The sequence below is a fragment of the Mobula hypostoma genome, chromosome 6, assembly GCF_963921235.1.
Source record: "Mobula hypostoma chromosome 6, sMobHyp1.1, whole genome shotgun sequence".
Taxonomy (NCBI): Eukaryota; Metazoa; Chordata; class Chondrichthyes; order Myliobatiformes; family Myliobatidae; genus Mobula; species Mobula hypostoma.
Window position 1 is genome coordinate 12,966,737 of NC_086102.1, and position 26,761 is coordinate 12,993,497.

The 26,761-nt window shown below is 44.5% G+C and overlaps 1 protein-coding gene across 2 annotated transcripts in view; it reads right to left on the reverse strand.

Moving 5' to 3' along the window:
• The window catches only part of LOC134347828 (neural cell adhesion molecule 2-like), a 632,407-nt gene that overhangs the window by 123,998 nt on the left and 481,648 nt on the right, over positions 1-26,761 (reverse strand). For both annotated transcript variants that reach the window (XM_063050290.1, XM_063050291.1), the window contains exon 13: positions 19,534-19,653. In XM_063050290.1, coding sequence (XP_062906360.1) covers positions 19,534-19,653 — 120 coding nt within the window. The remainder of the gene's footprint in view (positions 1-19,533; positions 19,654-26,761) is intronic.

Sequence of the window (26,761 nt, forward strand, 5' to 3'; positions counted from 1 at the left end):
CATACATTAACTCTTTCGTAGTCAGCATTGGCCAACTGGGCCAAAGGGCCTGTTTCCATGTTGAATGACTCTATGAAGATAAATAAGTGTGTAGTACTGCTAACAGAACTCATGCCCAACACCACAGCAACATCATCCAAAACAATTAAGGAAACCCTCTCAGAAAAATGCAGAGAGTGCAGAATGTAGATTAATTCTGTGTGTCAAGTCAACCTCAATTAGAAAAGAGTGGATTCCAGGGATGATTGACAGGGGAATTGTCCAATCATTTCCACCCTATTTGGGTGAAAAAATTGAATCTGTTTGCAAACATTAATATTTTGTTTCAACACGGAGTGGGAGAATTGTTTATTGAACTGGAGAATTGTTTATTGAACTGCAAAATCGTGTTAACTATCTTTTAAAATTAAATTAAGATAGTTGCATTCGTATATTTCTTGTCTCTCGTTTGTTTGAATTATGCCTTCAGTTTGAGGCAGATTGTCATGGCAACAAATGGAAATGTCCATGATGGAATGAGATTTTCTTAATTGGCCTTCAACAAAAATAAAGTTTAACGAGGCAAGTGTCAGCACCGGACACATTCACCCAATGGTAATGACAGAATAACCATGGAGATACACGTAAGACTTTTAGAATCATGTGACTAAACAACTGGGTGACACGGTAGTGTGGTGGTTAGCACTACACTTTACAGTACGGGCAACCTGGACTCAATGCCCACTGCTCCCTGTAAGGAGCTTCTACATTCTCCCCAAGACTGCGGGTTTTCAGAGGGTGCTTGGCTTCCTCCCAAAGTTCAAAGATAGGCTGGTTGGTGAGTTAATTGGTCATTGTAAATTGTCCTGATCTGCAGGCTGAGAATAAACGGGGAAGACATAAAACAAGTACAGAACCTTTGCTACTTAGGAAGCTGGGTGACATCAGACGGTTGGTGCAACATGGACATCAAAAGAAGAATAGGGATGGCAAAAGACACCTTTACGAGAATGAAGAGTATATTGACCGATACTAAACTAGGCATGACAACCTGCCTCAGAGTACTGAAATGTTATGTTTATCCAGTTATGTTATATGGCTCAGAATGTTGGACAATATCTAGTAACATGAGGAAACAAATTGAAGCAGCAGAGATGTGGTTTTTGAGGAGGATGCAGAGAATATCATGGACGAAATGAATATCTAACGGGGATGTCATGAACAGAGCAAACACAAAAAGAATTAATGTATGAGATCATGAAAAGGCAACATAACTTCATTGGCATGTGATTAGGAAAGAGGAGTTAGAATGAATGGTAATTATGGGAAAGATTGAAGGGAAGAAAGCAAGAGGAAGACAAAGACAAATGATGATGGAGACAGCAGCCAGAGAACTGGAAATGAATACCAATGAATTGATCCACTTGATCCAAAACAGGAGTGTGTGGGCCATGGCAGTCAAAGCTCAAACTGGGCACGGCACCTGATGATGATGATGAAATTGTCCCGTGATTAGGCTGAGATTAACTCAGGGGATTGCTGGGCAGTGTTGCTCAAAGGGCTGGAAGGGTCACTGTATTTCAATAAATAAATATATTTACGTAGCACCTTTAATGATGCAAATCCATTTCTGAGCGCTTGAAGAACACATTCAACTAACATTTGAATGGAGATACAATGGTGTCTGAAAACCTGCTCAAGAGGTAAGTTTTAAGATGTGTGATAAAGATGGTGAGGTTAAGGGAGAAAGATGGAGAGGCAGAGAGATTAAGAGGTTCAGGCCCCCAAGCATAGTAACATAGTGGTTAGAGTCACGCTTTACTGCTCTTGCTATAAGATTGAGTTCGATTCCTGCTGCTGTCGTAAGGGTCTCAACCGAAAATGCTGACTGCTTCATTGATGCTGCCTGACATGCTGCGTTCCCAACATTTTGCGTGTGTTTCTCAGGAGTTTGTATGTTCCCCCTGTGACAGCTAGGGTTTCCTCTAGGTGCTCCGCTTTCCTCCTACATTCCATGGACAAATGGCTAGGGTTATTAAGTTGTGAGGATGCTACGTTGGCACCAGAAACGTCGTGACACTTGCGGGCTGCCCCCAGCACAATCCGTACGTCCAACCTGTAAGTTATTGGAAGGTCGTGGAGTGCGTGGAGGAAACGTGCATGGTAAAGAGGAGAATGAACAAACTCCTTGCAGAGAGTGGTGAAAATTAAACCCTGGTCTTCTGATCACTGGCTCTGTACTAGGTGGTGTACTACGCTACTGTTACACTCACCTATCAGTAGTCCCCCTCCTGTGTTGGTCTTTTGTGTTCCGATACCCCAATATAATCAGTCTATCAGGGTCATGAAGGGAGTGCTGAGAGTCAGGGAAGCATGAATACACAAGTGGGAATCTGCATGTAGTGTATTGTGCGTAGTTCTCCTCACTGCACTATAGGAAGGATGTACATAAATAGGAAAGATATAATTAAGCCAGAGAAGGATGCAGAAACAGATTCACAAGAATGTTGGTTCCATTGGATTGTCACCCTTCGCCAACCCTACTACATGGCAGGTGGTGTCAATCTTAACTCTTCATTGAAAGCCGTTCCCCCAGGCTAGCAGGGGACTGGCCCATTTCAGGAGCATTGCAGCCCTTTCATTGGCTGAGTTTGGCACCATGGTACCTGCTGATGATGTCACGGCACCGGGAGAGTATAAATCTAGCTCGCTGAAAGCACCCGGTTCCTTTAGTCTTGGGGATCTCTGATGGACTGGGTTGCGACCAGTGAGGCGGGAACAGTGGAAGTGTGCGGTAGTGAGAGAGGGCCCGAGCACACACTTTAGATAAGTATTTGAAGGGTTTGCCGAATGTTTAATGTTGTCTTGTCCTGTAAATAAATAGTTAACTTAGCTACTGCTAGTGAGTGCTTTCTGTCCCACTCAGCAACAGATGTCACACAACACCTACTAGACTCTGTCCTACCCTCCTCCTTATACACTGAGTTGGCTATCTTCCTTCTCCACTCTCAATCCTGATCCAAAACATCAACAATTTCTTTTTCCTCATCGAGCCTTGTGAGCCATTGAGCCCTCTGACACATTATTTGCTGATCCTAGCTTCTACACGTCTCTTGTGTCTTTGTGTAGATTGAATTGAATTGACTTTATTTCTTACATCCTTCACCTCCATGAGGAGTAAAAATCTTTACGTTACATGTCTGTCTAAATGTGCAATGTGCAATCATAGTAATTTATAATAATATATAATAAATAGAACAGTCAATGTAATATAGAAATACACTCAAATCAGCATGAGTTCATCAGTCTGATGGCCTGGTGGAAGAAGCTGTCCCGGAGCCTGTTGGTCCTGGCTTTTATGCTGCGGTACCGTTTCCTGGATGGTAGCAGCTGGAATGGATTGTGGTTGGGGTGACTCGGGTCCCCAATGATCCTTCGGACCCTTTTTACACACCTGTCTTTGTAAATGTCCTGAATCACGGGAGGTTCACAACTACAGATGCGCTAGGCTGTCCACACCACTCTCTGCAGAGTCCTGCGATTAAGGAAGGTACAGTTCCCATACCAGGAAGTGATGCAGCCAGTCAGGATGCTCTCAATTGTGCCCCTGTAGAAATCTCTTAGGAATTGGGAACCCATACCAAACTTCCTCAACTGTCTGAGGTGAAAGAGGTGCTGTGGTGTCTTTTTCACCACAGAGCTGGTGTGTACAGACCATGGGAGGTCCTCGGTGATGTGGATGCTGAGGAACCTAGAGCTGTTTACCCTCGCAACCACAGATCTATTGACGTCAATAGGGGTTAGCTCGTCTCCATTCCTCCTTTAATCCAAAACCAGTTCCTTTGTTTTTGCGACATTGAGGGAGAGGCTGTTTTCTTGACAGCACTGTGTCAGAGAGATGACTTCTTCCCTGTAGGCCACCTCATTATTGTTTGAGATTAGGCCAATCAATGTTGTGTCGTCAGCAAATTTAATTAGCAGATAAGAGCTGTGGGTGGCGACACAGTCATATGTATACAGGGAGTAAAGGAGGGGACTTAGTACACAGCCCTGAGGGGCTCCTGTGTTGAGAGTCAGAGGGGTGGAGGTGAGGGAGCCCACTCTTACCACCTGCTGGCGATCTGACAGGAATTTAAGGATTCAGCTGCACAAGGCAGGGTCAAGGCTGAGGTCTCTGAGCTTCCTGTCAAGCCTGGATAGAATTATGGTGTTGAATGCTGAACTGTAGTCCAAGAACAGCATTTTCACATAAGCATTCTTCTTCTCCAGATATGTAATGACAGATGTTACTGGGACCAGAGGGCCAGACTCATAATGACAGACAATATCATCATCATTATCATTATGTGCTGTATTGAATGATGTGAGTGATCATGGTCCTGTGATTGTTCTTGACATTTTTTTCTTCATAAGTGGTTTGCCATTGCCTTCTTCTGGACGTTGTCTTTACAAGACGGGTGTCCCCAGCCATTATCGTTACTCTTCAGAGATTGTCTGCCTGGCATCAATGGTCACATAACCAGGACATGATATGCACCAGCTGCTCATACGACCATCCACAACATGCTCCCATGGCTTCACATGACCCTGATTGTGGGGGTTAAGCTGATGCCCAAGGGTGACTAGTGGAGGGAAGGAGTGCCTTACACCTCCTTTGGTAAAGACATATCTTCACCTCCTCCCCACCTGGAGAGAGTGGATAGGCATGCTTTTCTCCTCCGGAGTCAAGGAGGCTAAGGGGTGACATGCCCGAGCTTTATAAAACCAAGACAGGAACAGAGAACTTGGAAGCTCACACTTTGTTTTCAAGGTTAGTTGTGTCTAAAACCAGAGAAAACAGGCTTAAGGTAAGGGGGAAAATTGTAAAGGGGACCTGAGGGGCAGGTGGTGGGATGTGGGTACAGTAACATCACTTCAAGTACATTTGGATAGAAACATGGATAGGAAACGTCCATTGGCACGGGTATATGCCAAACATAAGCAAATGGAACTAGTTAACTCCTTGGTAGCATAAATAATTTGGGTTGAATGGCCCACTTCCATGCCAGCCAGCTCCATGAATCAGCAAAAAGCACAGCATCCTGGTGGCTATCCATTTCAACTTGACTTCCTATTCACATCCGGACTTGTCTGTCCGTGGTCTCCACTGCTGCTATGATGAGGCCAAGGGGCAGAGAACCCCTCATATTCCACCAACATCGATTTCACCCACCTGGTAATTTCTTCACCCCCCTCCTTCCTTCTTCTCTTTTCCCATTCCCCATTCTGGTTATCCGCCCTCTCTTTCTCTTCTTCTCACCTATCCATCATCTCCGTTTGGCTTCCATCCTCTCCTCTCCTATTAGATTCCTCCTTCTGCCATTTACCTCTTCCACCTATCCACTCCCAGTTTCTTAATTCACACCCCACTTCCCCATCCACCCACTATTCCCCTCAACTGCCAACTTGTGCTCCTTCCCCCGTCCCCCCACCTTTGAATTCTGGCTTCTTCCCCTTCCTTTCCAGTCCTGATGAAGGGTCTCTGCTGGAACATCAACTCTTTATTCCACTTCATTGATACTACCTGACAAGCTTAGTTTCTCTAAGATTTTGTGTACATTATGAATCCGCTGTTTGTTTTCAGCATGCCCTCTGAGCCTCTGAGTGAAATGTGGACCCTTAATCCTTCAGTTAAACAGTAGAGAATATGCTCTTCCTTTTTCACAGTCTGAGTGAGTGCATTCACTGGCAATCACTGTGCCTCACAGAGAGCAGGACCTAATTCTTCTTTCAAGTGAACGACCTTGAGAGGCTAAACTGAGCCCGTTGCCATGGTGATGCTCAGGACCTCTCTCTGCATGAGCTTCATCTGTGGCTTGGAGGAATTTTAGCAGCACTGATGGGTTTTCAGCACAGTAACAATGAAGACCACAGGGAAGCTGAGAGCATGGGCTCTGTGCAATGATTATAAGCAGAGTGGTCATAACAAAAAGGGCCACGTGAGTGCATACTCAATCGTGGTAATGTTCAGCTTGTGACTGACTACATAATTCATATACAACAAGGCAGACTTGGACTGTTAAAAGGGCCTTACAGTAACAGCAGGGTGTCCCAAACCTCCTCAAAGACAGTGGAGTGGTCTTTGAAATGCAGCAGCTGTTGCAACACAGAACTGCAGCATGTAATCATGTACCCAATAAAATCGCAACAAAAACAATGCAATTAAAAGATTTGCATCAGTGACCAACACGGTCTGAGGATGGTAAGTATAGCCATGCCTCAGGCACTGACATAGCATGCTCACAATTTACTAACCTGTACATCTTTGGAATGTGGGAAGATACCAGAGCATCCAAAAGGAACACACACTGTTACAGGGAGAACGAATGAACTCCTTACAAACAATGGTGGGAATTGATCTCACTATTGCTGATTGATGGCAGTGAAAAGCAGTTGTGTTTACTGCTATGCTATCGGGGTGGCAGGGTGGAGGTACATCTCTACCAAAGGAGGTGCAAGGAGCTCCTTCTCTCTTCTAGCCTGCAGGTCACCCTTGGACAAAGTGTAGCACCTGCTTAGCCCCTCCCAATCAGAGAGACAGGAAGCCATGGGAGCAGGTGGCAGATGGGCATATAAGCAGCCGGTGCGTATCACAAGTCCTGGTTATGTGACCACTGACGCCAGGCAGACAATCTCTGAAGAGTATTGATAACGGCCGGGGTCACCCGTCTTATAAAGACACTGCCCAGAAGTAGTCATAGTCATAGTCATAGTCCTAGTCATACTTTATTGATCCTGGGGGAAATTGGTTTTCGTTACAGTTGCACCATAAATAATAAATAGTAATAGAACCATAAATAGTTAAATAGTAATATGTAAATTATGCCAGTAAATTATGAACTAGGTCCAGGACCAGCCTATTGGCTCAGGGTGTCTGACCCTCCAAGGGAAGAGTTGTAAAGTTTGATGGCCACAGGCAGGAATGACTTCCTATGACGCTCTGTGCTGCATCTCAGTGGAATGAGTCTCTCGCTGAATGTACTCCTGTGCCCACCCAGTACATTATGTAGTGGATGGGAGATATTGACCAAGGTGGCATGCAACTTAGACAGCATCCTCTTTTCAGACACCACCGTCAGAGAGTCCAGTTCTATCCCCACAACATCACTGGCCTTACCAAAGAGTTTGTTGATTCTGTTGGTGTCTGCTACCCTCAGCCTGCAGCCGCAGCACACAACAGCAAACATGATAGCACTGGCCACCACAGACTCGTAGAACATCCTCAGCATTGTCCGGCAGATGTTAAAGGACCTCAGTCTCCTCAGGAAATAGAGACAGCTCTGACCCTTCTTGTAGACAGCCTCAGTGTTCTTTGACCAGTCCAGTTTATTGTCAATTCGTATCCCCAGGTATCTGTAATCCTCCACCATGTCCACACTGACCCCTGGATGGAAACAGGGGTCACCAGTACCTTAGCTCTCCTCAGGTCTACCACCAGCTCCTTAGTCTTTTTCACATTAAGTTGCAGATAATTCTGCTCACACCATGTGACAAAGTTTCCTACCGTAGCCCTGTACTCAGCCTCATCTCCCTTGCTGATGCATCCAACTATGGCAGTCATCCGAAAACTTCTGAAGGTGACAAGACTCTGTGCAGTAGTTGAAGTCCGAGGTGTAAATGGTGAAGAGAAAGGGAGACAAGACAGTCCCCTGTGGAGCCCCAGTGCTGCTGATCACTCTGTCAAAGACATTGGCAAACCACTTCTGTAGAATAATTTGCCAATAATAATCATGTTCAAGACCATGATCGCCTACATCATATGGCACGTCACATAGTGATGACAATGAATAACCTCCCTGTTCTATGACACAGTGCTGCACCACCTTTATTCAATATGGTGGAGAGGTGTCCACTTTCTTTCGTGCTTGTGGCATTATTGGTGAGCATAACCAATCTCAGTTTGAAGCCCTGTGAGTTACGTTGTTTTAGCAATCATGAACAGAAGGTCTGTTTAACACAACAGATGCCCTTTAAAGTGTTTTGCGTTCTCCATGGGTCTGCAGCGGACCTCTCATTAACCTGGGTAATTACACATTGACTGTTTGCAGGAATCCTACGGTGACACAAAGCCCTAGTCAGCCAGAACTGAGGATATGCAAAGTAAGCCAGGTGTTTGGGTAGCAGTGAGTCAGGATGGGGCCTTGGGGTTAGCCGTCAATCTTTGCTGGAACACCGCCAGCGAGTAGCTTGAGGTGCTAAGTCAGTGGAGGGTTTATCCACAAATGCTGCCTCTCTTCATTGCAATTCCTTACTGTAGCTGACCAGGGTTCTGACGTTGTCTCTAGTAGTGGGAGAGTCTGGGACCACAGGACACAGCTTCAGAATGCATAGACATTCCTTCAGAACATAAAGGAAGAGGAATTTCTTAAGCGAGAGGGTGGTAGATATGTGGAATGCATTGCCACTGATGGCTACAGAGGCGAAGACATTTGGTATAGACAAAACTGTGACAAGTCAGTTGAGATTTTATCTGAAAACGCTGCCTCTAGCCATTGCAATTCCTGATTGTGGCTGTCCAGTGTGCTAATGAGGTTTCCAGTCGTGGGAGAGTATAGGACCAGAGGGCACAGCATCAGATTACATGGGCGTCCCTTTAGAACAGAGATGAGTAGGAATCTATTTAGCCAGAGCATGGTAAAACATTGCCACAGGTGGCTACAGAGGTCAAGTCATTTTGTATAGAAAGAACTGTGCAAAAGTCTTATGCACCTAAAACAGAGCTAGGATACCGAAGGCTTTTGCACAGTACTGTATTTTTCAACATAGGGTGGAGAGCGAGTTTGCAAAAAATGGCAAGAGCGAAGGATGTTGGGAATGGTGAGGGAGGAGTACCGCGGGAGCGATGTAGGACACGTGGCAGAGAAGTAGTGGTGGTATGGGTGCAGACACACCCAGCTCTGAGACACCAGTCAAGGTCATTTGATCCCAAACAATTGGTTTATTGATCATAATAGAATATCTCTCTGGTGATTCTTGCTCCCTCCCCTCTTCCTTCTCTTTCTCCTTTTCCCAACTATGATTCCCCTTTCCCTAAACCCTTCCCACTCTCAGTCCACAACAGAGATCCATATCTGAATCAGGTTTATCATCACTCACATATGTCATGAAATTTGTTTTTTTAGCAGCAGCAGTTCAGTGCAATACATAAAGCTACTCCCGTACTATATAAAGTGGAGGTTGATAGGCTCTTGAGCAGTAAGGGTGTGAAAGGTTACAGGAAGAAGGCCAGAGAATGCGGTTGGCATCCGTTAGTCTTGCGAGACCATGGATCTGCACCTGGAAAGTCTTCACTCTCCAGGGCGCAGGCCTGGGCAAGGTTGTATGGAAGACCGGCAGTTGCCCATGCTGCAAGTCTCCCATCTCCACGACACTGATGTTGTCCAAGGGAAGGGCATTAGGACACACACAGCTTGGCACCAGTGTCATCGCAGAGCACTGTGTGGTTAAGTGCCTTGCTCAAAGACACAACACGCTGCCTCGGCTGGGGCTCGAACTCACGACCTTCAGGTTGATAGTCCAATGCCTTAACCACTTGGCCCCACACGCCCACTCTCAGTCTCAGAATACGGTTGAGAAGGATCATAAATCAGCCATGATTGAATGGTAGGCCAGACTTGATGGATCAAATGGCCTAATTCTGCTCCCATGTTTTATGGCTTTATTATTCCTATGGTATAAAATATTGAGGGTGCTTTATCTTATTATCAGACCTCTCAAATGCTGAAGATAAATTCTTGACCCCCCGATATACATCGTTGTGTACTGTACATTGCTTCAGAAAGGGTGCAGAGGAGACTTACCAGGATGCTGCCTGGATTAGAGAGCGTGTCTTATCAGGATAGTATGAGAGAGCCAGGGCTATTTGGAGCAACAGAGGATGACAGGCAACCTGATTGAAGTGTTTGAGTTAATGAGAAGCATAGATTGAATGGACAGCCAGCACCTTTGCCCTATGGTGGCAATGGCCAATTCTGGCTGACAGCTATCAAGGTGAATGGAGGAAAGTTTAGGCGAGATGGCGGAGATAGATTTTTCATCAGGAGAGTGGTGGTTGGCTGGAACACACTGGCATGGGTGGTGGTAGATGCTGATACAATAGCAACATTTAAGAGACTCTTGTATAGATACGTGGATGTAAGAAAAATATAGGCTTATGGGTTATGTAGGAGGGAATAGTTAGACTAGGTTTATATTGGTCAGCACAACATTGTCAGCTTAAGGGCCTGAACTGTGCAATGCTAATATTCTATATTAACTGGGACACCATGTATTATACAAGGGTTGCAGGTGGAGATAGGTGTCTACTAAAGGAGGTTTAAGGCACTTCTTCCCTCTGCTAGCCTGCAGGTCACCCTTGGGCTAGGTGTAGCACTTTCTTAATCTCTACCCACCCCACATCAGTCAGGGTCACGTGATGCCATGCGAGCTGGTGGTGGATGGTTGTATGAGCAGTTGGTGTATGCCACATGTCCTGGTTATGTGACCACTGACACTAGGTAGACAATCTCTGAAGAGTATTGATAATGGCTAGAGTCACCTGTCTAGTAAAGACACTTCCAGAAGAAGGCAAAAGCAAACCACTTCTGTAGAAAAATTTGCTACGAGCAATCATGGACAACACCATGATCACCTATGTCATATGACATGGCATGTAACGATGATGCTGACAATGGGAGACCGCCCTGTTCTATGATTCAGTGCCGTACTACCTTTTAATCAACATAGTGGTGAGTTCTCCATTTTCTTTCGTGCTTGTGGCATCGTTGGGGAGCATGACCAATCTCAATTTGAAGCTCCGCGAGTTATTTTGCTTTAGCAAACAAGAACAGAAACACTGTTTAATACAACTGGTGCCTTTTAAAGTGGTTTGTGCTCTCCAAGGGTATTCACAGACCTCTCATTAACCTGGGTAATTATTCTCTGATTGTGTGTCAAAATCCTGTGGTGACACAAAGCCCTAGTCAGACAGAGCTGAGGATATGCAAAGCGAGCCAGGTGCTTGGGTAGCAGTGAGTCAGGATGGGGCCTTGGGATTAACTGTCAATCTTCACTGGAACACTGCCAGCGAGTAGCTCGAGGTGCCAAGTCAGTGGAGATTTTATCTGCAAATGCTGCCTCTATCCATTGCATTTCCTGACTGTAGCTGTCCAGGGTCCTGACTGTAGCTGTCCAGGGTCCTGACTGTAGCTGTCCAGGGTCCTGACTTTGTCTCCAGTAGTGGGAGAGTCTAGGACCACAGGGCACAGCTTCGGAATGCACAGACATTCCTTCAGAACATAAAAGGAGGAGGAATTTCTTTAGCCAGAGGGCGGTAAATCTGTGGGACTCATTGCCACAGATGGCTACAGAGGTGAAGTCATTTGGTATAGGCAGAACTGTGCCAAGTCAGTGGAGATTTTATCTGCAAACGTTGCCTCTAGCCATTGCAATTCCTGATTGGAGCTGTCCAGTGTGCTAATGAGGTTTCCAGTAGTGGTAGAGTATAGGATCAGAGGGCACAGAGTCAGAATACATGGACGTTCGTTTAGAGCAAAGAGGAGGAAGAATCTATTTAGCCAGAGCATTGCAAGTCTGTGGAATTAATTGCCACAGATGGCTACAGAGGCCAAGACAGAACTGTGCAAAAGTCTGATACACACTCACAGCCGTAAGATATATTCACAGTTCATACACTCACACACATTTTATATATATATATATGTATATGTGTGTGTGTGTGTGTGTGTGTGTGTGTGTGTGTGTGTTGGGAATGGCAAGAGTGGAATGTAGAAAGCTATTGGAGGCTTGTGGGACAGGTGGCAGAGAAAGACTGCCCAGGGTCAGGAAGTTGCCCAGATGCAGACACACCCAGCCTCAAGACACCAGGCAAGGTCATTTGATTCCAAACAATTGGTTTATTGATCAATACAGAATGTGCAAAGTATCTCTTTGGTGCTTCACGCACCCTTCCCTCTCCCTGCCCCCTTCCTACTTTCAGTCCACAATGGAGACCCATATCAGAATCAGGTTTACCATCACTCACGTATGTCATGAAATTAGTTTTTTTTGTGGAAGCAGTATAATGCAATACATCAAATTTCTACAGTACTGTGCAAAAGTCTTAGGCACCCTAGATGTGTATATGTGCCTAAGACATTTGAACAGTACTGTATGAAGTGGAAGTTGATAGGTTCTTATTCATAAGGGTGTTAAAGGTTCCGGGGAGAAGTCAAGAGAATGGTATTGAGAGGCATTATAAATCAGCCATGATTGGATGGTGGAGCAGACTTGATGGGACAGATGACCTAATTCTTTCCTATGTCTTACGACCTTATTGTTCCTATGGTACAAAAATATTGAACATAAGACCATAAGATAGTGGAGCAGAATTAGGCTACTTGGCCCTTCGCGTATTCTCCTCCATTTCATCATGGCTGATCCAATTTTTCTCTCAGCCCCAATCTCCTGCCTTCTCCCCATATAGTCATACCTCATTGATCCCGGGGGAGATTGGTTAATATCCTTTCATGCCCTGACCAATCAAGAATCTATCAACCTCTGCCTTAAGTATACTTAATGCCTTAGCCTCCTCAGCTGCCTGTGGCAAAGAATTCCAGATTCATTATTTTCTGGCTAAAGAAATCCCTCTTCATCTCCATTCTAAGAGGATCTCCCTCTGTTCTGAGGCTGTGTATTCTAGTCTGAGATTCTCCCACCATAGAAAACATTCTCTCCACATCCACTCTAACAGGGCCTTTCAATATCAATAGGTTTCAATGAGGTCACCCCTCATTCTTCTGAATTTTAGTGAATACAGGACCAGAGCCATTAAACACTCTTCATATGACAAGCCATTCAATCCTGGAATTATTTTTCAGAACCTCCCTTGAACCCTCTCCAGTTTCAGCACATCATTTCTAAGATATGGGGTGCAAATCTGCTCACAATACTCCAAGTGTGGCCCCACCAGTGCTTTATAAAGTTTCAACATTACATCCAAAGGTTTCAAAGGTGCATATAATGTCAGAGAAATGCATACAAAATCCATATTGAAATTCTTTTACTTCACAACCATCCATGAAAATAGAGGAGTGCCCCAAAGAATGAATGACAGTCAAATGTTAGAACCCCAAAGTCCCCCCCCCCACAGCTCCCCTCCCTCCCGCAAGTAAATGGCAGCAAGCAACGATCCCCCAAGCCCCAACCGGCAAAAAAAAGCATCGGTACCCACCATCGAGCACTCAACTGTGAGCAAAGCAACAGTAAAGACACAGACTTGCAATTACCTCAAGGAATACATTATTCACCCAGCACTCAATGTACCACAGGATCTCTCTCTCTCCCTAATAAGGGAGAAAGAGGCATCTCCGTTTCACAGTAAGAGGGGAGACATAACAAACAACTCGCTGATTTACAATGTTAAAAGTTCGTCACGTCGCTTTTATCGAGCTCTGTGCCCAAAGATCTCGAGTCTCTGGGCACACAGCCGCAGATCTTCTGACTCCCCCGATGACACACGGATCTCCTGTCATAGCACCAACCTTGCTTTTATGTTCTAGTCCTCTTTAAAAGAATGCAAACATTGCATTTGCCTTCCTCACCACAGACTCAACCTGCAAATTAACGTTTAGGGAATCCTGCACAAGGACTTCCAAGTCCTTTTGCACCTCAGTTTTGTTTTGTATTTTCTCTCCATTTGGAAAATACTCAACCCTTTCATTTCTTCCACCAAAGTGCATGACATGCACTTTCCAACATTCCATCTGACATTTCTTTGGTCATTCTCCTAATCTGTCTAAGTCTTTCTGTAGCCTCCCTACGTCCTCAAAACTATCTGCCCCTCCACCTATCTTCATATCGTCTGGAAACTTCTCAACAAAGCCATCAATTCCATCATCCAAATCACTGACATATAACGTAAAAAGAATCAGTCCCAACACAGACCCCTGTGGAACACCATTAGTCACCAGCAGCCAGCCAGAAAAGGTTCCCTTCATTCCCACTCTTTGCTTCCTGCCAATCAGCCACTGCTTTATCCATGCTGACCACGGCCTATTTTATCATGTGGCTCCAACTACCCTGAAACCTCATACTTAATAATCGAATCCAACATCTTCCCAACCCCTGAAGTCAGGCTACCTGGACCATAGTATCCTTTATTCGGCCTCTCTCCCTTCTTGAAGTGTGGAGGGATATTTTGCAATCTTCCAGTCTTCCAAAACCATTCCAAACTCTACAGACTCTTATAAGATCATTGCTAATGCCTCCACAATCTCTTCAGACACCTCTTTCAGAACTCTGGGCTGTACTCCTTCTGGTCCAGGTGACTTATCTACCTTCAGACCTATCAGTTTCCCAAGAAACTTCTGTCTAGCTATGGTAACTTCAGGCTTCATGCCTCCTGACACTTGGACTTCCACCATACTGCTACTGTCTTCCACAGTGAATATTGATGCAAAATACTTATTCAGTTCATCCGCCATTTTGTTCTTCCCCCATTTCTGCTCCTCCTGCATCATTTTCCAGCAGTACAATATCCACTCCTGACTCTCTTTTACACTTTATGTACAAACGTGCTACAGTATCTTCTTATCAGACCTCTCAAATGTTAAAGATGAATTCTTGATCACCCAACCTACATTGTTGTGTACTGTCCTTGCACTTTATCTGTTTATCTGCACTGTGTTTTCTCAGTTGCCACTGCAGCGTATTCTGCATTCCACGCTCACTGGCAACTTTATTAGGAATGTCCTGTACCTAATAAAGTGGCCACTGAGCGTAGGTTTGTGGTTTTCTGCTGCTGTAGCCCATCCACTTCGAGGTTCAACGTGTTGTGTTTTTAGAGATGTTCTTCTGCACACCACTGTTGTAACGTGTGGTTATTTGAGTTGCTGTTGCTTTCCTGCCTTGAACCAGTCTGGCCATTCTCCTCTGACATCTCTCATTAACAAGGTGTTTTCACCACAGAACTGCTACTCACTGGATGTTTTGTTGTTTCCTGCACCATTCTCTGTAAACTCTCGAGACTGTTGCGTGTGAAAATCCCAGGAAATCAGCAGTTTCTGAGATACTCAAACCATCTCGTCTGGCAACAACAACCATTCCATGGCAAAGTTACTTAGATCACATTTCTTTCCCATTCTGATGTTTGGGCTGAACACCAAAAGAAACTCTTGACCACGTCTGCATGCTTTTATGTATTGGGTTGCTGCCACATGATTGGCTGATTAAATATTTGCATTAATGAGCAGGTGTACAGGTGTACCTTATAAAGTGGCCACTGAGAGTATGTTTCTGTGCTACCTCAAAGTACTTATTCATGGCATAAACTGCTTGGTTGGCAATCAAAACAGAAGGTTTTCACTGTAACTGTTACTTTTGAAAATCATAAACCAATTATTAATGACATATAGGGAATTGAGGAATGGAGATTAGGGTGGCATGGTAGTTTAGTGGTTAGCATAATGCTTTACTGCATCAGTGGTCATAACTGGGGTTAATTTCTCGCTTTTATCTGTAAGGAGATTGCACATTCCCCCTGAAACTGCATGGGTTTCCTCTGGGTTGCAGGGGAGGGAGCAGATGACAGAGACAGGGAAGAGTGGAGGGGAAGGAGGAGTTGACTGAGACGAGGAGGATTGTAGGGGGGGAATTTTTCCCACATTCATCGGCTCACTGGAGACACCGATGGCAGGGGAGCTGTGTGGCCTCGGTTCTAGTGTGGACTAGGCATCAAGCCATGGTGTTGTCGGTTTGCAGCCTTCCGGGGAGAGAGACGTCGCTGACGCCAGAGGAAGTGTGGCACAGCATCCGGGCCAGCATCAGTACTGCTCTCCGGTGTTCACTCGACAGAAGACTAGGCCTCAAGCCACAGTGTTGCCAGTTTGCAGCCACTCAGGACAGAGGCACCAGAGGCAGTGTTGAATGGCGCTGATTCTGCAGTCAGTGCTGCCTTCCAGTGTTTGCTCAGTGGAAGTACAGCAAAGCTGTGTTCATTTGCAAACTGCTGCAACATTCACTGACTCAGGGACTTGGACTATTTTTTGTGTGACCGTATTTTACCGTTATCTTATATGTGCTAGTGTGTAACCTCACATTGCACCGTAACGTAGTGGTTAGTGTAACACTAATCCAGTGACCTGGGTTTGATTCTCAGCGCTGTCTGTATTAATGCTGTCAATATAGTGCCAAAATATCCTTACACCAAAAAAATTGCAAAAAAAAGTTTTATGATCATTTCTTATACTTTCAGACATACTGAACAACATATCAAAAGTTGGACAGAAACAGAGCACGGGAAAATAAAAAAATCTGATGTAAAAAAATGGCTGCCAATGAAAAGGATCGGAACCATACCTGTCTTATTTTGCTACATTTCTCTGTTTCTAACAATGGTTGTGCCATAATTCTGGTATAAAATGTGAATGGGAATACCCGCAGGGTGTGTTTCATTGCCAGAACTATGAACTATTATTTCATGACGTCACTGTTAATCCAAATGTCTTAATGTTTCAATCTATTTAGGTTTCCCTACCAATGTTCTGTCTGACTTTGACTCTATATTAGAGGTTTTGATTTTTTTGATTAAAGTCTGTCACGAGCCTTATGGCCCATCAGGCTAGTGCTTACGCCGGTTTCCTCTGTATTTGAGGTTTTAGCGCTCCATAAACTACAGCGCTGCCATCTTCATGCATCCAGCAGGGCAGTCAAAGTTGCTGAAGATCATACCATAGATCCAGCTTTGTTATTCCAGAGAGTTGTGTCACAGACGGGTGATCTCCGGCTAGACGAAGTGATGAACTATGAACTCTGTCAATATCTGATGTCTTTGTTTGAAGCAAAGAACATCTTGAGCCAGCTGGATAAGCCACGACTGGCAGAAGCGATAAAGAACTATGTCACCTCCAAATCGGACAATGCTGTCATATAAACGACGCCAGTGACAGATCACTATGTTCTAGATGGGGAATTACTTCTGCACCGCTTAAAATGGACAGAGGGGTGCACCTACAGTTCAATTGCATATGACTACGCCTCATTCACTGTCAAACACTATGCCAGAGCCACTGTAGTGTTTGATGGTTATGGGGTTGGACTGTACTCATCAGCGTCGAAGTAGACATTTGAATGTGAACAAGGTGAACATTACAGGGGTGACAAAATTTGTTGGAAAAAGGAAGACTTCTTGTCAAATGAGGCAAACAAGCAAGTAATTATCCAGCTCATCATGGAACGTTTGCGGCAGAGAGGCTACGAAATGATTCAAGCTGAAGGAGATGCCGATATTGAGATTGCAAAAGCAGCCGTCACAATGTCTGCTTTCAAATCTACCACCCTTGCTGGAGAAGACACAGATCTCCTCGTACCATGTAGTGGTAACAAACTGCACTGAACTCCATTTCCACTCGAACAAGGCAAAATCAAATGCCTATAATATCAAGGTCCTTAAGCAGATACTCGGAGAAGCAGCTCGTAATGATAGATTGTTTCTCCATGCCTTTACCGGATGTGACTCAACATCCAGAGTATTTGGGATGGGAAGGAAGTCAGGGTTCCAAAGAATCATCAAGAAAGAAAAGGGAATCAGAGACTGTTCAAAAGCATTCTGTTCACCAAAGCAAAATCAGGATGTTGTGAAAACCAATGGCTGTAGGGCAATGGTGGCGTTGTTCAATGGAGATGAGAGCGACTCCCTAGCATTTATCAGATACAATATGCTCTGCAAGAAAGTTGCGAGAGCTAAGGCTTTCGTCACGCCTGAGAGACTGCCACCAACCACCTCGGCCTATAAATTTCACTCCCTGCAGACTTACTAGCAGGTTATGGAGTGGATGGGTTGTAGTGATGAAATGGAGCTGTCTGAGTGGGGATGGAGGGTGGATGGAGGGTAGATGGGGAAAAACTCATTCCAGTGATGACAGACAAAAGGCCTGCTCCAGATGATTCACTGCAACTGTTCGGGAGGGTGCAATACGCTAAAGTGTTCCTGCAGAAAGCATGGGCTGGAATACACCGGTGCATGTGGGCATTGCCAAGATGGCAACTGTGACAATATGACAAATGAGCCAGTGATAGAAGAGGGTGATGAATAAGACTGCATCTGAGAAGCCATAAGGGAGCATATTATGTGTCTTAACGTCAGTACCTAATACCAGAGTTGTCCCTTGATTATGTCATTGATAACGTCATGACGTCAGTACAAATGCAACTTTCATTCCAGGAACTACCGTTATTTGAAAAACATTGGTGAAAAGAGCATTCATTAAAACATCAGGTGTAAAAAACTTGCAATTTGATGGTTATCAGTCAGATTTTTGATGTTTTTCTGCTGGTGGCCATCTTGTTTTTTGATGTCATTTTTGGAGACTTTCCCGTGTCAAAATTGTCCAACTTTTGATATGCTGAATCGAAAAGCACATCGAATAGTACCATAAACAATCATAAAACGTTTTTTTTGCAATTTTTTTGGGGTTAGGTGGTATATTGACATTGGTACATGGAGTTTGTACATTCTCCCCTCCAGTCGCTCCAGTTTCCTCCCACATTCTAAAGCCACACGGGTTAGGGCCAGTGAGTCGGCTATGTTGGTGTTAGAAGCATGGCAACACTTGTGGGCTTCCCCCAGCACAATCCTCAGACTGTGTTGGTCGTTGACCCAAAAACACATTTTGATGTACATGTGATAAACGAAGCCAAACTTCTACTCTGTTGTATTAGGGTTAGGGTTATTGAAATTAAAAAATACGTTAAGGGGCAGCAATGTAGCAGAGTGGTTCGCGCAGTTCTTTATAGTACAGGAGACCCGGGTTAATTGATCATTTTAAATTGTACCCTGAATAGGCTAGGATTAAATCAAGGGCCTATTCTGTGATAAACAAATAAACTTCATGTTATCTTTCTGTTGGGAAAGTTTCTTCCCCAGGCAGTTAACCTGATCAGTCATTCTAGTTAAGCCCTTCCCCACCCCTCTATTTATCATCTCAGTCACTGCACTGTAAACACTTCAAAGCAATTTTACAATGCTGTTTATAATTATCTGCCTGTGATAATTATTACTACCAGTTGTGCATTGCACCTGTGCATACCTGTACTGTCATGGTAACGCGTAACACTATTACAGTGCCAATGACTCAGTTCGGTTCCACCACTGCCTGTGAAGGAGTTTGTATGTTCTCCCCATGACCGTGTGGGAAAACGTACAAACTAAACTAAACTAATGGTTGAGGACTTTAGGAGCAATCTTAAGCCTTAATTAAGCATCGACTATCTGAAGATGTGAGAACAGTGACCGTCTCAACCACCAATCTTTCCTTTTGAGGAAAGCAAATAAGTCTGTTACTCATTTTCAGCTTAGCGCATGATTATGTTAGTCATTGTGGAATGCCATATAAAGGAGGCTCAGTGGAGATTTGCTACAAACGTTTCCCTATTTTTGATAAAGCACTGACATGGATTACGAAAAGATATGAAAAGGATTTTGGGTATTAGCCAGGATCCTGCCATTACTGGCAAACACAGGCGAGTTAAGCTACTTACGGACTGGGAGAGTCTGAAAGGTTTCCGTCTGACTGTGTTTCCCTCGGCCTTTGCCGTTGACAGCCGCCACGCGGAAGTGGTAGGTTGAGTTGGGCTTCAAGTTGGTGAGGATGACTTGAGCTGTAAATAGGAGGAAGAAGAATAGCTGGATATGTTATTCTGTTTCTGTTCCAATGTGTGGTGATCATTGTAATTTATTTTTCAGGACTTGATTGTTACTGTCAAGGCTACAATTTGCAACACTCACAAGACACCAGAGGAGTTCAGCAGGTCAGGCAGCATCTACGGAGCTGACAATTATACTATTATACAAGTCGACAATTACTGTTTAGATCGATAAACCGTCGACGATTAGGGCCAAGACCCTTCATCAAGACTGGAAAAGGAGGAGGCAGAAGCCAGAATAAGGTGGGGGGAGGTGGAGGATAACAGGTAGGTGAGATCAGTTGAGGGGAAGGTGGGAGGAAAGGAAACGATGTGAGAAGCTGGGAGGGGGTAGGTGGCAGAGGCAAAGAGCTGACAAAGAAGGAATCAAAAGGATAGTGGACCATGGGGGAAAGGGAGGTGGGGAACCAGAGGCAGGTCATGAGGTTGTTGGAGGGGAAGAGGTGAGGTGAGAGGGTAACCAGAATGAGAGAAAATAAAGAGTGCGGTGGGGGGGACGACAAAGAGAACTAAGGGGATAACTAAAACTATTTACTGTCTTGACAGATTTGAAGCTGGCCTTCCATCTGTCCACCATTCTCCTCCTCACCTCCATCCAATCCCAGCCTTTACCCTCTGTTTCACTGACAGTCCTGATGCAGAGTTTCAACTGTTCCTCCCCCATCCCTCCCTCTATACAGATGATAGGTGACCTGACCCCTGATGATCTCCTCAGGCAGACTTTATTTTACTCCAGATTCCACCAATTGTCTTCATGAGCAATTGCCATCTCTCAGAGACACCTGGCGTGCTAACTGTTTCTCTTTCTGCAGATGCCGCATAGATTTTCCAGCAATTCCCTCTTTCTGTTGGGCATGTTTCACAATATAACTCTTAGGCCCTTTCAGTGCTTCCAATCACAGAAATACCACTTGTTGCATATAGTCATAGAGTACTATAGCACCGAAACAGGCCCTTTGGCCCATCTAGTCTGTGCCAAATTGTTATTCTGCCTAGTCCCATCGACCTGCATCTGCACCATACCCTCCATACCCCTCCCGTCCATGTACTTTTCCAAATTTCTCTTGGATGTTGCATTCAGACCCGCATCCACCACTGCCTCTGGCAGCTCGTTCCACATTCTGAGTGAAGAAGTTCCCCCTTAGCTTCCACTTAAACATTTCATCCTTAACCTAGTCTCTAGATCAGAATCAGAACTAGGCTTAACTTCACTGGCATATGTTGTGAAATTTGCTGTGCAGCGGTTGTACATCACAATACACAATAAAAACTACGTTACAGTAAGTTTTATATATATAAAAAAAGGTTAAATTAAATAAGTAGTGCAAAAACAGAAAAAACAGAAAAAAAAATAGTGAGGTAGGGTTCATGGGTTCAATGACCATTCAGAAATCTGATGGGAGAAGGCAAGAAGCTGTTTCTGAATCACCGAGTGTGTGGCTCCTACTGAAAACTACCTTGCATCTCCCTTTCTTCCAGTTCTGTTGAAGGATCAGAGATGCAAAATGAACAATCATCATCAAGGAACCAAGCATGCGTCATAGGAAGTCATTCCTGCCTGTGGCTATCAAACTTTACAACTCCTCCCTTGGAGGGTCAGACACCCTGAGCCAATAGGCTGGTCCTGGACTTATTTCATAATTTACATATTATTATTCAATTACTTACAGTTTTATATTGCTATATTTATACTCTGTTCTTGGTTGGTGCAACTGTAACAAAACCAAATTTCCCTCGGGATCAATAAAGTATGACTATGACTATGACTTATGTCATGCCTCCTTCTCACTGATGCCATCAGGCAGGAGGTACACAAGCCAGGGGTCCCACACCACCAGGTTTAGGAGCAGCTACTTTCCTACAACCATCAGTTCTAGAAATGACCCGCATAACCCGAACCATTGCTCCTCAGCAACAGCACACTTTCTCAGTGTTATCTTCTGGGACAAGTCTCAGGAGCCTGAAGACCCACACTCAACATTTTAGGGACAGCTTCTTCCCCTCTGCCGTCAGATTTTTGAATGGTCCATGAACACTACCTCACTATTCCTCTTTTGAATTATTTTTTTTGTAACAGATAGACATTTTTTAATGTCTTGCACTGTATTGCTGCTACAAAACAACAAGTATCATCATATGCATCAGTGATAATCAAAACGATTTTGATAACACTACGGGCCACCTCTTGCACTACAATGGATTTGTTTCCACGTTTTTGGACTAAGGTCTTTGCACATTTTTATTGTGTCTTACTTCACTGTTTTGTGTAATCTATGCAAAATTTGTGTATGATTTATATTTGGTGTGGTGTCTTAACCTCAGTACCTGTGATGCTGCTGTAATCCAATTTCTCATTATCATTGTATCTCACTGTACTGGTGCACATGGCAATAAATTCGATTTGACTTGACTTGACTTGACTGGAGGCACAAGAGATTGCAGTTGTTGGAATCGGGAGCAAGATGCAGAGCACTGGACGATCTCAGCAGGTCAGGTAGCTTCAATGGAGGCAGAACTTCTTTTGATGTTGAAAGAGATGGGCGAGGCTGGTGTGAAAGTCCTGGCATGGCAAGAGTTAAGGTCTTTGAAGGATATCGTTTCCTTTTGTACAACAGAAATGTGGAGCCATTTGACAACCGGAGACATGATAAGAAGGCAAACAAAGGATCCTAGATTGACACTTACTATTGGTCAGTTACTTCAATAATTTTTATTATTGACCTTTAATGCGCAGCCGTCAGGTGAAAAATGATATCGTTTCCATTAAATAGGGGCCGTGGACAATTCTGATTTGATGGAGAATGGACGTGGAAGCACAGAGGAACATCTGGAGAAATTTTTGAAACGCCTGTTCGCTAATGTCATTACTGCGCGGTCGGGAATCTTCCGGAGGGTAGGCCTCAAAACCCTCGGCTTTGCCTGCTGTTGGCAACTGAGATTGAGGTCGAATCGTTCGGACAGAGATGGCGCTCAGTACTCGGTGTCAGAGAGCTGAATCGGAGGCTCGAAGTTTTCGGATGACTCAGAGTCGGACTGGGGTCGGCATGGCAGGGAAAGTTTTTCTTCCTTCTCCCATCTGCATGAGATGTGGGACATTTGAAAGACTTTGAACTTTTTACTGTGCTCATGGACTTCTTCATCAAGTTATGGTATTGTTGCACTGTTGTAACTATATGTTATAATTATTGGTTTTGTTAGTTTTTTTCAGTCTTTGTCTGTCCTGTGTTTTGAGATATCCCACCGGAGGAAATATTGTATCATTTCTTAATGCATGCATTACTAAATGACAATAAAAGAGAACTGCGTGTCTTCATAATCATAATAATGTGGAGATTCTTTTGGTTATTAATCTCTGAATTATTCGAATCTGAATCAAGTCTAATATCACTGACATAGGGGTAGTGGGGTGGAGATACATGTCTACCAAAGGAGATGTTCCTTCTACTAGCCTGCAGTCCACCCTTGGGGAAGGTGTAGCACCTACTTAGACCCCCGATCAGGGTCATGTGAAGCTATGGGAGCAGGTGGTGGACGGTCATATGAGCAGTCGGTGCATATCTCAAGTCGTAGTTATGTGATCGCTGATGCCAGGCAGACAATCTCTGAAGAGTATTGATAATGGCTGGAGTAACCCATCTTGTAAAGACGCTGCCAGAAGAAGGCAATGACAAACTACTTCTGTAGGAAGTTTTGCCAAGAACAATCACAGTCATGGAAAGACTATGATCGCACACGTCATATAATGAATCAGCAATCACTGACATATGTCATGAAATTTGTATTGTAATGTCATTAGTGATATGATTATCTTGAACATTCACAAGGTTATCAATTGGTCCATATCTGTATCGAATTAGTTAATTTCTGTATAAAAATGTAATTTCTTTGTTCAGATTTTAGAACAGCTTGGTGACAGGTGCAATACTTTTCTTCCTGTGCATAAATAAATAAAATGTGATTGAGGAACAAGTGTTAGTTTTCAGAGTCCGGTTGATCACCGATGACACAGGAACTAGCAGGTGATAGGTGGAAGGGAGAAGGGGGTGGGGTGATCACAAGATGGCGCCCGGTTGGTGACTGTTGACTGTTCTTCTTTCCACAGATACTGCCTAACCTGTGCAGCAAAAAATTACACGGATGTTGCCAGGGCTTGAGGACCCGAGTTACTGGGATAGGTTGAATAGGTTGGGAATTCTTTCCTTAGAACATAGGAGAAAGAAGGGAGACCATACAAAATTATGGGGGGTATAGATAGGGTGAAGGCATGCAGGCTTTTTCCCCTCAGGTTAGGTGAGATTAGAACTAGAGGTCACGGGTTGAGGGTGAAAAGTGAAATATTTAAAGGGAATCTCAGGAGGAACTTCTTCATTCAGAGGGAGGAGCAAGTGTGAATTAGGCTGCCAGGGGATGTCGTAGATGTGGGTTCAACTGTAACATTTTTGAGAGGAGCTTGGACGAGCGGGGCATGGAGGGCTACAATCCGGATGCAGGGAGATGGGAATGGGCATAGACTAAGTGGGCCGAAAGGCCTGTTTCTGTGTTATAATCTTCAACGACAGTACAACTCCATTTTCTTTTAACTTCGCCTGGGAAGAAAACTCAGCTGCAGGCCGAGAAACTCTTTGTGCTTTCCTCACACACAACGATTCTCTCTTGCTGCACCAGCCTCTTCCTGTGAATCCTGGGACACAGCTCTCCTCTCTTACAGCTTGCCTTGGCCACGGGCATAGTTGGAGCAGAAAACAAAATCTGGGTGTTGTCTTCAGTGATGTGCTGAGTTGTGTCCATTACTCTCTGCGGTTTCTTGGGCAGAGCAAGCTTTGGTGCATCTGGGAAGGATGCTTTTAATGGTGCATCGATAAAACTGGTAAAAGATGAAGGGGACATGCCAAATTTCTTCAGCCTCCTAAGGAAGCAGTGTCACTGGTGAACTTTCTTGGCTGTAACATCTATGTGGTTAGACCAGGACAGGCTATTGGCCAGCTCGATTGTTTCGCTGACACTCAGGGAAAGGCTGTTGTCATGACACTGTGTCACTAGGCTGTCTGTCTCCTTTTTTTTGCACAACTACAAACATTTATTTATACAAAAACACATGTAATACAAACAGCATGTATTTACAAGACAGTGAACAAATTCAAATTAAAATATGATTATTACTGTCTACAAAACAGTCAATTCCCTGAGGCCCACTGTTCCCGGAAATCCCCCACTGCGATGTGACTGCGTGTTCCCTCTCCAAGGACACCTGGGCACGAACACATCCCCGGAAAAGGGGCAGGCAGTCGGCTCTGACAGAGCACCCAATTGTCTGCCACCTGAACCCGTGAATAGCTATCTTGGCCAGGTCCAGGAGCAAGCCCACCAGTAGATCCTCTGAGTGACCTGCCCCCTTCCGTACTGGGTGCCCATATATCAGGAGAGCGGGGCTGTAGTGTAACCAAAACCTGTGGAGCAGCCCCCTCAAATATTCAAACAGGGGCTGTAACCTCTCACACTCCATATAAACGTGGTATGCTGACTCCTCCCAATCACAGAATGGACAAGTGGACGGGGTGTCAGTGAATCAACTTAAAAACTTGCTGCACGGTACTGCCCTAGGCAACACCTTCCATCCCAGGTCTCCTGCGTACAGGGGATAAAGAGATTTCCACCTCCTGCACTCTGAGCCATCGTCATTTGTGCTCTGGCCCACTACGGTGGTCCCATCTGCAAACGTGTAGATGGACTTAGAGCAGGTTCATGGCCTGACCAGTCTGCATTTGTGTCTTTGAAAAAGAAAATAGGTGCTTACTGGGTATCTGAAATAAATGCAGAAATTGTTGGAAACGCCAATTGCTTCCAACATTTTCTCTTTATAGTCTATGCACACAGTTTTCACAGACTAATTTGACTCAAATGTAAATGGTGATGTGACACTGTGTGTAATAAATTAAAGCATTTACGTTTACTTGGGTTTGCATGTGTATCAGGTTTATTCCCCCGCATGAGGCAGTTCTGGAGAGGAGACTGTTGAAGTATTGTCGTTATTTGTAATGCATGTTTTTCCTTGTTGTAATCATTTGCAGGGACCGTGTGGGACAGTGAGCAATATGTTATGAAAAGATGGGATGTGGAGAGTACATGGTGTACGACAACAGGATAAGTGGTCTCAGTGGGATCGACTCAGTTTACACATTGAACTGCTGTGAAGATTCTCAGTTGGGGCACACAAGGATTGTGGAGCATTTAATGGTATAGAAAGGGGCCAAATTTCCCACTGCTCTCTACCATCTGATACCCCACTGCTTTGGGAAAGCAGCCATCATGATCGAGGTCACCACTGCCCACATTTCCGGTGACTCTCTCTTTTCCACCCCCTTCCTCTGTCAGAAGGCACCAAAACTTGAGAACATGCAGCATCAGACTATTTATACTCACTGGAGTTTAGATGGATGAGGGAGGATCTCATTACAGCTGAAAGAATATTGAAAGGCATAGACGGAATAGATGGGGAGAAGATGTTTCGTTTAGTGGGTGAGTCTAGGACCAGAGGGCACAGCCTCAGAAGAGAAGGATGCCCCTTTAGAACCAGATGAGCAGGAATTTCTTTGCCAGAGGGTGGTGAATCTGTAGAATTCATTGCCACAGATGGCTCTCATTGGGTATATTTAAGGCAGAGATTGATAAGTTCTTGATTAGAAAACATAGAAAAACATAGAAAACCTACAGCAGAATACAGGCCCTTCGGCCCACAAAGCTGTGCCAAACATGTCCTTACCTTAGAAACTACCTAGGGTTACCCATAGCCCTCTATTTTTCTAAGCTCCATGTACCTGTCCAGGAGAATCTTAATAGACCCTATCGTATCCACCTCCACCACCGTTGCTGGCAGCCTATTCCACGCACTCACCGTTCTCTGCGTAAAATACTTACCCCTGACATCTCCTCTGTACCTAATTACCCAGATTAGTCGGGGTATCAAAGGTTATGGGGAGAAGGCAGGAGAATGTTTGAGAGTAATATAAATCAGCCATGGTGGAGCAGACTTAATTGGGCTGGACTCAATTGTCCCAAACAATTC